At 40.0% G+C, this 12793-nt stretch overlaps 1 protein-coding gene across 2 annotated transcripts; it reads right to left on the bottom strand.

Annotated features, from left to right (window-relative positions):
* Nucleotides 1–591: 591 nt before the first annotated feature.
* On the bottom strand, nucleotides 592–11854 carry nfe2l1a (nuclear factor, erythroid 2-like 1a). Of its 2 annotated transcripts, none has more exons than XM_036589638.1 (6): nucleotides 11642–11854; nucleotides 10161–10830; nucleotides 4795–4986; nucleotides 3999–4088; nucleotides 3760–3903; nucleotides 592–3382 (listed from the first exon to the last, which is right to left on the bottom strand). In XM_036589638.1, exons 2-6 carry the CDS (start codon nucleotides 10680–10682, stop codon nucleotides 2060–2062), a joined length of 2271 nt encoding a protein of 756 aa, XP_036445531.1. In that variant the 5' UTR covers nucleotides 10683–10830; nucleotides 11642–11854; the 3' UTR covers nucleotides 592–2059. The 2 variants fall into 2 exon arrangements, with proteins under 2 accessions (XP_036445531.1, XP_036445532.1); XM_036589639.1 differs by lacking the exon at nucleotides 11642–11854 and adding an exon at nucleotides 11520–11631 and having other exon boundaries at nucleotides 2060–3382.
* Between the last annotated feature and the right edge of the window lie 939 nt (nucleotides 11855–12793).

The following is a 12793-nucleotide window of genomic DNA, read 5'->3' as shown; positions in this document are numbered from 1 at the left end:
ACTTGATGCTGAACTTTAAACCAGGCCTTTTCACTTCCAGTCCTGGAGGTCCAGTGTCCAGGACAGGTTAGTGCTTCCATGCTTAAACAGGCAGACTCAGCCTGGTTGTTAACAGATGAATTGAACCAGGTTTGAACAGGTAAATCACCAAAATGTGCTGAACCCTCCAGGACTAGAATAGAAGATTCTTTCTTGAATTCATCTGGCTTAAAATGTCTTGAACACATGATACTGTTACTCAGTACATCTACTGTTGTGCTTCATCTACGTTAAGGTTATTGATAGCAACCAGGAACTTTTTGACCTCTTTCACAATCTTTCGGCAGTGTGTGATAAACACTGGCTTCGTTCGTCACACAAGTCAGCGTATTGACTGACTTGACGTAAAGACTTTTGTTCACTTTTCCAGAAAACGTAGCTCTTTACATGATTTTTACTTCTAACGTTTATACAGGGGGCTGGATGATTGATTACGACTACTTGACAGCATGACTGGTTCCCTTCAGGGTGGTAGTTTGTTTTCGCTTGTCACTCTAAAAGAAAATATTGGGACATGTACTGCAGCATTTAGTAATAGTCAATACACAGATGTAGGACAATAAATATCTTTAATTAAACAGGACACAATCCCAGCTTGTCATCAAGAATTCATATTTACAAATAAGAAAATGAAAACGTGGCATTATAAAATGTGAACAAGTACAGTGCATTGTGAAAACACAAGTTTATAGGTTTAATGTTAAAGACTGCTTCTTAAAGAATGTCAAGGAAAGTAAAAACCATCATTACTACAGTAAATTTCCCAATTTCCCTGATAACCAGAACTCTGATAGCTTAAACAGTGACAATATATAAAAAAGAATCATAAATCATACAACAGGTGCCAGAAGTAACACATTTGAGTGATCTTTCAAGCTTTAAGCCTCAAGCTTAACATAATAAGATGTTTCCATTGAAGGGCTGACTTATGAAAATTCTGTGACTGATAATGATGTCCAATTTAAGGAGCTAAAATTCTGAAAGCGGTAACTTCGTCGATTTAATATGTTTAAAAATTAAACACTCAAAGTTTCTGTTTTTGTTGTACGTTGTCAACTGTGAAGTCATAAATATATTGGAGCATGGGGGCTTCCCAGAATTCTTAGCATTTTTGCTGGTTTTTGTTCTTTAGCTCTCATACCTCTTATATCATTAGTCATCATAGAAAGCTTTGTGTTAACATGACATCTTCATGATAGTTAGGTTTGGATTTTTTAATTCAGTTTTTTCCCCAGATTTACGTATTGAAACTGTAATAGAGTATTACTGTAATATAACTGTAATATTGCTGTAATAGAACTGAGCAGGATGTGTCACCTGGGTTAGCTCAATAACATAAGTTTTCCTCACATCACATGTGTCTATTACTAAATGAACCACTAAATATTGGTGCATTATCTGCTGAATTTTTTTTTCAACAGATGCATCAGTCTGGCCCTATTTGTGTATTATTCAGGTAAAGGTGTAGTGTGTTTTAACTGATTAAAATACAGTGCATAACACTCATGTCTTGTGAACTGAGGCACACATTACTGTAAGGTATTGTATGTTTCAATCATAACACTAGAATACTGATTTTGCAACTTCCCTTGCTGGAAAAAGCAATTCCTTTTTTAATTTGGCTTCCATTCCTGTTCTTCTAATGCAGTGATGCTGAGTCTCTCCTCTTCATTGTCTTATATTTAATTTTAACTATTAAATTTGCCAATAATTTTACCAGCTCTGTGGTAAAGTGGCACTTAAAAGATCTCTTGTACCTTCACAGACTGCCTTTTTTAAACTGCACAGCTGTTAATGCTGACACTTGCCTTCCTTATCACCAGGGCCGCATCGTTTTCTGGCCATCTTTTCACATAACTCGTGTCTTGAGTGTTTTTCCCCCACTAAATTACAGCAAACCTTTGGAGTAAGTAGACTCCACTGTGACAAGGAGAGTTTTTCCCCTGAATTTTTTTTAAAAACATTGTCTGGCCTGCAGAAATGAAATTAATAATTAATGAATATTAATTATCCATCCTCCTCACTCCTTCTCTTTCTGCCTCTTTCCAGACTTCCGTCTGGATTGTGAACTGTAGTGTGTGGGGAGTGACATGTGGCTACTGTTGCCCTGTTGCATCACAAAGTCATTGGCTGAGCAGAACATCCCTTGCTCTTCCCTGAGTAGACTGTACACCTCTTGGTAGAGGTCATTAAGGCGTTGCTTCATTTCTCTGACCGAGCGTGAAACTTCAGACTTTTCTCTGAGTAGTCTGGCACGGTGACGCCGCAGGCCATCAACGGTGCGCTCCAGGCCCAGTAAGATGTCCAGCTTTTTACGCCGACAGTTTTGTGCTGCCATCTTGTTTTTGCCTCTCCGCCGAATGTCTCTGATGAGCGTGAGCTGATCCTCGCTTAGGCGGTGCTTAGCCAGTAGCTCATTGAACTCCTCCACAGGCAAGTTAATTATATGGTCATTGGAAAATGGAATTTTCATGGCACGCGCTCGCTTCTCATCTCTGCTGGAAAGCTTGTTCTGGATGTCATGCTCCAGAGACTCATCTGAACGCTGTTTGGAGAACTTTCTTTGACTGATACATTGGGGCTGATTGTAGGTGTGATCATGGCCGATGTGTTCAAGCCAGGGTAAATGTTGGAACTGACTGAGCTGCAAGTAATTTGTGTGGCACATCTTATGCTGCTCTGGGCTGTAACCACCAACAGCTCCTTCTTCTTCTTCATCAGTGAGTTCCTCTTTGATGTGGGTGTATCCTACAGCCCCCTCCTCTGGAGCTGACTCTGTAGATGACATAGATGATGAAGAACAAGAAGACGATGAAGAGGAACATGAGGATTCAGATCCACTTGGGGAAGCAGGACTTTGGCTGAAGTCCAGGGATAGTCCAGAGTCAGAGTCTGTCTGGTCCTGTTCTACATTTTGGGAAACCTGTGACTGGCTAAATTCATTCTCCAAAGCTAGATCAAACAGACTGATCTCTTCAAACATGGCTTCGTCCAGGTGAGGACCAAAAAGGCTTGACAGGTCCTGTTCCTCCACAGAGGATCCATTTGAATTCTGATTGTTGTTAGCAGAGCTGTCTGTTGCAGAAGAGAGAAGGAAATCTATGATGTCAGAGTCATTCAAATTAAAATCTATGTTGGAAGAGACATTTGAAATGTTCTGGTAATGGTTGGATTGATGGTCTTCTTTGCTGGTGTTTCTGCTTGCAGATGAGATCTGGCTGCATCTTAGCAAGTCTGTTTGGTGAAGGCTTGTATCCTGGTGGGTAGGATTGTCCATATGTCCTGTTTCATTTGCTCTTTCTCCAACATTGAAATTGAAATGAGAATCGTCTACATCCATATCCTGCAGAAAGGTGAAGTTATACTTTAAAAGGGGATCCAGTTTTAAGGAAAAGAGCTAAAAGGTCAAACCCCAAGCTTGGAGAGAACCACATTTAGTGCTGTCCCTGCGGTAGCACTCTTGATAAGCTGATGAGTTGAGGGAGGTGTGTATGAGAATGGGAAAATGCTATACTATGCAGGGCTGTGGCTATCCAGGACTGGAGTTTGACACTCCTAGTTTTGCAATTAAAGCTATACAGAAATCTGCAAGGTGCCTAATTGATTATTTTTTTATGAAAATACTACATTTTTAATATTAGAAGCAAGACAATATTCTCAGGAATTCAAAAAATCTGCAGACAAACACCTTACTCAGAAAGAAAGAGAAATAGTGATTACCTCTGGATCCATGATAGCCAAAACATCTTGCCACTGTTGTTCTAGGTCCAGCAAAGGCTCATCTTGAGGGAGCAGTGGTGAGAGAAGAGGCCTTTGGTATTGCAGTGGGTCTTCCTCCACTCTCTGTAAATCAGCATCTCCCGACTGAGGAAGTACATAGGTACAATCATACCACTGACAACTGTGAATGTTATGTGTATGAACAATCAATAACAGACGTTTCCAAACGGACAACTTACACGTTGCCGCTCTCCTAGGGGCAAATTTGACTCCAGTAGTTGCAAACACTCCTCGATAGAGAATGAGGTATCTTCTTCTAAACCTGCAAACTTGTAGAGAAAAAAAAGAAGCATGAGGAAAACACTGGTCTCAGCCAAGGCCAGAATCAAGCCTCAGGCTTGTGCTTCTATGGAATGTAGAAAGACAACATTGGGACAGAAAAACAAGCCTGCTGATGAACCTAAATGTCAGTCAATTGTGTAAGAGGTTTTCAAAAACCCAGTTTGTAAGAATGTTATACTTACTTGCTAAGATGGCTAGTAAATTAACTGGTTAATTTTGTCCTTTTAGCTATGTTAGAATATAGGACAAGCTTATTTGTATGTGTTGTGGGTGCTTTTGGAATCTAAAGATACTGTTTAAATGCTGTAGCCAAGCAGAAGATAAAATTGTAGTTAAAATAATCTAATAATCATTGAATTTAAAATAAAGCGATAGCTGTAAAAGCAGAAATGTCTACTGGAAGGGTGCTCCTTTGCGCACAGCAAGTGCTGCAGTCCATTAAACATGCTTGTGCTGGAAAATAGGGTGGTTCTCGTCATGTGAAACGTAACCCTCAGTCAGCTGCCAACGGTTCAGTTGACTGAGACAGGAAAATTTCCCTGTCCCGTCGGGATGGGTCATTTTTCTTTTGCAAGAACATGTCCACCTAAACTGTGCTTGTGCAAAAACACCTTGTTAAGCTTTTGCATGGACATCCATCAAGGGTATCCATTACTGTCTGTCCGAACATGGTAGGGCAAATTATTTTAGTACCTGGACATCCTCCCCCAAGATGTTGCCCATGTGGTTATGAAATGGGTTTGCATTCCTCCAGCTATCCACCATGAATTCATCCTCGTCTTCATTAAACTGACCAAGGTGTTGGTTATGTTCTTGAGGCAGTTGCTGCTGGTGGACATTATTTGGGTTGGGTTCCTGTTGCCACAGGGTCATTTCATCTGTCTCCTGGGGGGGGGGAGGGGGACAAAATCTCAACTTTACTGTCTGTTTTATCTTAATTTTGCATTTTAACAGCACATTCCAAATTACTTACATATCATACATATTAACAATGTATTACAACACACAAGATAACAGATAATTGTCAGTTGCCTTTGTATTTAATTTTATATTTCAATTTATATTTGACACTGCTAGTAGAAATTCACCAGCCTTTACAAAAAAACATCTGACAACTGTACTCCAATACAGATTGTTTAATATGCTCCAAGGGTGGTTTAGATTAGGCTTTCCAGTCGGAGTGGGTAATATGATGATGTTATTGTGATAAATTATGCCACGACATTCTTTTCTGAGCATATTGTGGATATTGTCAGTACGGACTGACTACGTTTCAATACAAAGGGAGCATAATTTGGCATGTTTACTTGCATTTAATGTAGTACAGTTTGTAAAACATTGAATAAAAATTGTTATTATTATGATTATTATAGTATTTTATTATTATACTATTTTGTCTGTTCCAGCTTATTGTTGATTATTGATTGTTGTTCCAACAACAATCTCAGAAAAACTAAATATTGTGATGCATATCGTGTTTAGTAAAAAAGTCTTGAAGAATTGTGATATAATATTTTGGCCATATCGCCCACCCCCACTTTCCAGGCTATTACTGGGATGTATACAATCAATGATGTCAAATCAGTCCTCTGTATTGAGAATGAAAAATGAGGTGGGTATTCAAACAGGAATTCATATGTCTTTTGAAATGGACAACGTAATGGCTTTATTTACAGTCTTGAATCTAATCAAACTGCCAAAATCTGGTCAGTCAAGTACTTAACTACTTGAATTATCAAGTTCTGTTCATTTTTCTGTACCTCCTCATAGGATCACTAACACATTTGAAACAAAGACAGTCACTGTCTATATATACACTTAACCTTTATGTACTCTGGAAAGGACTTAGTGAAAGCAACTGGTTGTCTGTCTCCCTTCGCTACTATAATTAGATTCAAAGGCACATCTCCCTCTGTAGTTCGACTGAATTTGCAAGTCAGAGGTCAGTGGGTCAGCAGAAGGAGAACAATAGCCACATTATCATGGCCTAAACCTATAGCTTACTGTCCCAGACTGAAACTTTATAAACTGTAATAGAATTGTTTTATTTGATAAATAGGGGTACTCCTGTCTCTTGTGTTCTGGGCCTTTGTAGCAATGAACTGGAAAGTTCAAGGTTAAACTTAGGTGTCACTGGGGTGTCTTTCTGAAAAAATGATTGAGCGCAGTCTTTTCTTTGTGTGGCTCTCGAAGATTAGAGTCTACTAAAGGGTCAGCAGGGGTCTTGTGTGTGTGCCAGTCACTTAATCAGCAGCTGGTAAACAAGCATTGCGAAAGTGAATGTGCACAAGTTATGTCCAGTGATGTCTACTCAGGTTGCAAAACAGCCCCGGCTAGGGTCATGCAAGCCACGCTGCAAACAAGGCTCTGACTAAACTGTATCCATACAGGTCACGACAAGCCTGACTGGTAAACCCAGGCACCCTTTTAAAGCCTATAGCGAGACAGAATGGAGGACTTTGAAAGGAGATTGAGGAGTGTAATATACGACAAAACTAAACCTCGTCTTATCTGTTTTTATGGTGGAGTCTAACAAAACTGTTCTGATTGGCATTCATTCATTGGCTGTCATAATATATTATATATTATTGGTACATACATTATCAGAGATTGTCGGTCTATATATATATATATATATATATATATATAAGTCTAGACCGACAGTCTCTGATAATCATCATGCTCTCTCTCTCTCTCTTTCATAACAAATTACTTCTTCAGAAGTGTTAAAGCCTGCAGGAATTTCTTTTAGTAACAGGTTTGGCAGCTAGTAAATTTAGCTCAGAAGAGCCAGAAAAAATTCAGCTCACTTCACATACAGTACTAACCAACAAGCAAGGCCCTCTGTCCAGAAATAGGTGTTGTAGGTTGTGTACAGGCAAGCCTGTTTGACCACTGAAACTGGGTGGACTTGACAATCATATAACAGCTGTGTCTAAGAATGGAAAAAACCTCATCTTCTCAGCTCTGAAAGAAGAGAATGTATCAAACAGTGGCCATCAACCCTCCACCTGGAGCTACTTTCCTGCTGAGTTTAGTTCCGGCCTGCATTTAACATATTGCCCCCTTATGTAACCTTACTGCATCTGATCCAGACAATGAAGGACTTCCAAAGAAGTTCATTAGCTGGAGCAGGTGAGGCAGGTTGTGGCTGCTACTACACTCTGCTAGAAGGAAGATCTCCAGGACCAGGGTTAATGACTGTTGGTATAGAACAATATGAGAGCAGTGACCTTGAATATGTTTTGTACGCCAAACAACATAAGCCAGCCTACATGTTTTTGTCCTTTATGCTGGACAGACTGAGACACTAAGCTACTATTATGTATGTATGTGTGTAATTATGTGTGTTTAGAGTAACATCCCTAGTAGAGCCCAACCAGTACTAAGATTGTCAGAATTATTATTATTTTTCTTCTTTTTTTGTAGATTTTTATTTTGTGTTATAACATGTTATACAAGGTTAGGTTTGGACACATTTGATATGTTTGTTATTTTAACCCTGGTGGTGATTTGTGCCCAGCTTTGCCTAGTCAGTCGTAGACAAGCATCAAACCCTTAATTCCTCAGAAATTAAAGGCTTCTCTCATGTCAGATGTGTCCGTTTATTACAATATAAAACAAGTCACTAAAACTTGGTGTTTTATTAGCAGGATTTTCATCAATACTGATAAGTCTGTGGAACGTCAATATTGGCCAATATATCAATCGACCGATAAATAGATTAGACCCTAATTCTTGGCAATAAGAGCAGAAGCTGCCATCGATGCATATCAAAAGAGAGTGAAAGAGAAAAGAGAAAGAGACACCTAAAATCCCCTGCAGCCTGTTGTTTTGGCTTAAAGCCAACTGCAAGCGCCAGCTCAGACAGTGACTTGAGTCCCCTCAGTCTGGACAGAGAGCTGTTGTCTATCTTTATGGTTCTGTGGTGACATACCTCCTAAACACTGAGAGAAAATAACAACACTCAAAACGTTACTCTCCCACACTCCTATTAAGCTGAGGCCTAAAGCTACATTTATGTAATTTGTGTAAACATTACACTGTGAGGTCGCAAAGACATTTTTCAGGGTCTTTTTTAATTAAATAATACTATAAACATATGTGCCACTGAAGTGAATGTAAAGTGATTCTGTTTATACATTTTCTTGTGTGCAGTTTTAAGCTATTTTTGGACATTCTTTGTGTGTGTGTGTCTGAATGTATGTAGTGTTTGTGTTTGTGTTTGTTTGTGTGACAGACAGTGTGTGCGCAAGACCAGAGCAACATTCCTAAAATCATATGTTGGGCCCATTACCCAGAATCCCCTGGCCCTGGTGTGCCTCTCACAGCTGGCGGAACATAACACACAAGCATCAGCTGTTGAGTAACAGGGAGAAATGTGACCAAGACCGGAGAGGACATGCCAGAGACATATCCAGTGCTTACTGCCTAAAGCCCAGCCCCTACTATAACACATACTGCCTACGCTGTTTCATGTGTTCTTCTCCAGTACTTGATAACAAACAAATAAGTCATTTGCAGGGCCAATTGGTGTTAATGGCTGCACTTAATTCAAGTTAAATTGTGGTCAAGTACAATTATTTTTAGTGTTTAACTACTTTTGGTATAATACATCACACATGGTGTCTATAAATTATTATATAAAAGTTAATAAGATGAAAATAAGATGTCTGTCTTAAGTTAACTTTGTTCTGTAATAAACCTGCAGGGCAAAGGACAGTGATAACCTACTTCCTGGTAATGTAGGAGGCATTACAAACATTTAGAGCAAACTGTGCTGTATAATGTAAAGCACATTTGCAATGGTAGAAAATGGTTAATGGTTATTGGCTTTCAGGGGTTAGAAGCAGAAGAAGATGAGTGCCGGTTTGCTGGTTTTGAGAGAATCGAACTGATACATATATTGCGCATGAATAATGAGTTTGAATATATTTTAACATTTTAATATATTTTAATTATGTTTAGCATAATATTTTAATCAGATGTGAAAATGCAGAACTACACCAGTAACTAGGGACAGCGACCACAATATGAAGGCTAATAGCAAAGCCTTTAGCAATACTGATACCTTAGACAGTGCTCTTCTGGACATGAAAGAAAGCTTGTGATTCCTACACGAATAATGCCAAAAACTGGCATCAATAAAAATGAAGCAGAAAGTCTTTGTAATAGTCTTAAACTGTCCAGTCTCCAGGGTTGTGTGCCTGTTCACCAACTTATTATTATAAAATGGTGTATTTAAGAAGTTATGGGTGTAAAAGAGGAACTGAACCAATTCTGCAAAATTTCTGTGTAATTCAGTGGTTGAAGTAAACAAAATCATTCAGAGTGGTTTGATGTGAAATGGTTAATCGTAGAGAAACTTGATGACTCTATTTACTTTACAGTGGTGGTGAAAGGAACCAGGTGTCACAAGGTCTACAACATAAATACTGCCTTTTTATTTACTATCCAAAACCACAAGTGAACCTACATGTGTTTTATATGTAATGTTGATGATGGTAAAAAAGTCCGAAAAGTAAGTTTTCTTTGGGGACTCATTTGCCTTTGAACACCCGCATATACTACTCTGCCATAAATAGATTAAAAAGAATATGTTTTAAGCCAAAACCCTATCTCAGAACAATGTCTCAGACTTCAGGCAAGCCTTCGAAACCATTTCATGTAAGAGCTTTCTGTGAGGGAACTTTTAGAGGCATTCTTCAGATGTCTGGTTCCTATCACCACCACTGTAAACATTTCAGACTCTGTACGTTTCTCTAAAAAGAGCATTTCAAGTCAAACCACTCTGAATGATGTTGTTTACATCTTTACCATTTAATTATGGAGAAAGTTTTAAAAACGGAATTCCACTTTATGAACTGTTATCACAATATAACTTATTAATGCCTGTGTGTGGAGTCCTAACACACATTTACATGTTAAATTTGATTAAACAAATATACTTTTTAAAATATTCGTTATAGATTTTTTTATGTAGTATCGAAAACCTAGAAGGAAACGTCAGACTGTATTGATCTGCCCACCCTTAGCACCAACCTGTAAATTCAACCCACCTCTTTAATGTCTTCATTATCCGTCTGGCTTCTTGAGAATCGGGACAGATCCTCCAGGTTCTCGTCCCCAACTGGGTTGTACCCCAGCTCTGCCATCCCTCCACCTCCCATCCTCAGGGTCAAGCTGGCTGAGTCCTCGATGTCCACCAGCCCATCATCCCCCTGCAGTGCTCCGGCCTGGCCCTGCATCGCTGTCACACTGTTGTCAGATTCCCTGTGGACCAGCCAGGTTTCAAGCTGCGCTGCTGGAACCTGCAGGTGGTCCAGCGAGCGAACCCAGCGCAGCAGCCTGCGTGTTGTGAAGAACCTGTCCAGGTCCACGCTCTTCGGATGGAGATTGTGTCCATCCAGCGAGTTCCGGAGGTTGTGGAACTGGGTTTGAGTCAGAGCTGAGCTTTGGCCTTGGATGATCTCAGAGAGAGGGGGGAGATAAGGGTCCACATCCACCCTTATCCCTGCTAGACTGAGCAGTATGGCCACCTGAATTAGGCCTTCAGTGAAGTACTTCTTCAGGGACTGCATGGCACTTCCAAAAACAGCCAGTGGGGAGGGATCTCTGCCAGTGGGCTGGTTTGAGCCCAAATAATGTCTATTTGGAACTTTCAATAATAAAAGTAAAACTCCTTAATGTTTTGAGTCCAGTAGATGCGGAGGTTGTGTTTGGAAAGTCCTAAAACAAAATAAAACAACATATTATAGGTTAATACCACGGGACAAGCCTAATAAACAGTCAAACTGCGTCTGTTCCCCCCTGTAACGCTGTCTGATTGCTCAACGCTGGACATCAGCCAGGTCCACTTGGTGGCGTATTGAACTTTCTCGCTCCTAGAATGTACCAGAATGCGCTTGTAGTTCAGTTCTGTAAAACTCACGCCTGAAGATAAGAGACTGGTCAGCAGTGAGCCGCAAAAGACAGCAGGCTGTCGATGGCCGTCACGCCCGCTGACCTACTTCTGTTTGTTTGTGAACTGTAGCAGCGCTTTCAGACCCACCGCGCATGATGTAATCTGAACGTTACCCGGGAAAAGAAACATGGCAGTTTTGGGCTTGGTGTGTCATTCCTGTTATTCACCAGGAACTTTCCCCTCATAACTCAGATGTGACCCGCAGAGCTGCTGATCTGCGATGACCAAAACAATCACAGTCTGCTTCTATGTTACTGCACTTATAACCTCGGACAAACGTTTCAAAATAACGTCAGAAAAACGACTGACAGTCACAATGCAACGCAAGACTGACGTGTAATACAGTTTTTGTTTATTTGTTATTTATTTAGTTATTTAAAGTCTAATATTTGTTTTTAGCAAATAAAGTGATCAACTTCTTAAAAAATGTCAAAAATAAATCAGTATATTTTACCTTTTGCTGTGTAAAATGACCGAAAGTTCAGCTCGCCTGACGCCACTCAGGACCTTAACATCGCACACACTGCTCTATAAAAACCGTCCATGTTCCTATAATAATAAAGAAGCCCTCCTTACCTCGTCACTGGGCGAGTTTCGGCTGAAGTTTGTTCCTCTGTGAGTAGTAGGCGAACTGATTTAAGTGTAGCGAGTGTGTATTTATGTGTGGAGGCTCTACCCGGCAGTCCTCACATCTCCTCCCAAAGTGACGCGATGGCAGTTTCGGTTTTCATTCACTCAGGCAGGTCGGTCTGCCGCTGCTTTACAGAGCCAAACAGCACCGCTCTGACTGTTTAAAGGCGCTACAGGTGACTGACAGCCACATCGGCCAATAAAACCCCTGACTGTTAGCGAGTAGTGCAGCTGTGAGGTTTGGCTTGTTACCTCACAGTTCTTGTTTGCCCCGCTTGTTTATTCAGTGGGAGTGGCTCGAGTCTCAGCCTAACTCATCCAACATTCATGACGTTTAGTATATATGGTGTGTGACATTTTTCCTTTCTGTCATTGGATACTTTAGACTCATGTTTACCAGTCTGAACAACATACTTGTAGCATTTGTTTGTGTAAGTAGGCTATGAACCCTTGGTTGAATGTGGTGTCCCAAGTCAGGCAAAGGCCATGATCATTCATGTTATGCAATAATGAAAGCTTCTCTGCAAGTATTGTAAGTTAGACTATAAAACCTGGGCGGCACTGGTTGAACTCCCTTAACTGTCACATGTCTAATAAGGCCATTAAAGTTAACATAGGTTAGCCTTTAATATTACTTTACTTTTATTGAACTTGATCGTGATGGATGCTGTCTTTTAAAAGTCTAAGACAAATATACGTTATATATTAATAATAATAATAATAATAATACATATTATTATTATTATTATTAGTAGTAGTAGTAGTAGTAGTAATAGCCTAATAGGCTATGAATTCTGTGTTGAATGAGCTCTTAAATCTGGCAAACTAAGGCCATGGACTAGTTAGTTATGGACTCCAAAACAGTTAATTATTTGAATCATTGAACGTATAGGCTGCCTCGGTGTACCTTTTTACTCATGGCAGTCAACTAGGCCACATCTGGTACCAGATAGCAAAATGTATCCAGCACGGATCTGGACCAGATCCATCATAAAATCCGGACCGGATCCGTAAAACAGATCTGGTCCGGAGTCCACATGCACAACAGACCAAATCCGGCACGGATCTGGATTCCGGACTTGGAACAATACTGGGACG

This window comes from Colossoma macropomum, unplaced genomic scaffold (genome assembly GCF_904425465.1).
Source record: "Colossoma macropomum unplaced genomic scaffold, Colossoma_macropomum, whole genome shotgun sequence".
Classification (NCBI taxonomy): Eukaryota; Metazoa; Chordata; class Actinopteri; order Characiformes; family Serrasalmidae; genus Colossoma; species Colossoma macropomum.
This window is presented reverse-complemented; position numbering and strand designations above follow the sequence as displayed.

Bases quoted from the DNA above. Each gene is read 5' to 3' on its own strand.
- nfe2l1a (XM_036589638.1), bottom strand. From the start codon at position 10,682: ATGCAGTCCCTGAAGAAGTACTTCACTGAAGGCCTAATTCAGGTGGCC. The intron at 4,089-4,794 runs GTACTAAAATAA...TTTCTCTACAAG, and splicing joins TCTTGGGGGAGGATGTCCAG to TTTGCAGGTTTAGAAGAAGA. The intron at 3,383-3,759 runs GTAATCACTATT...ACCTTTCTGCAG, and splicing joins TGGCTATCATGGATCCAGAG to GATATGGATGTAGACGATTC.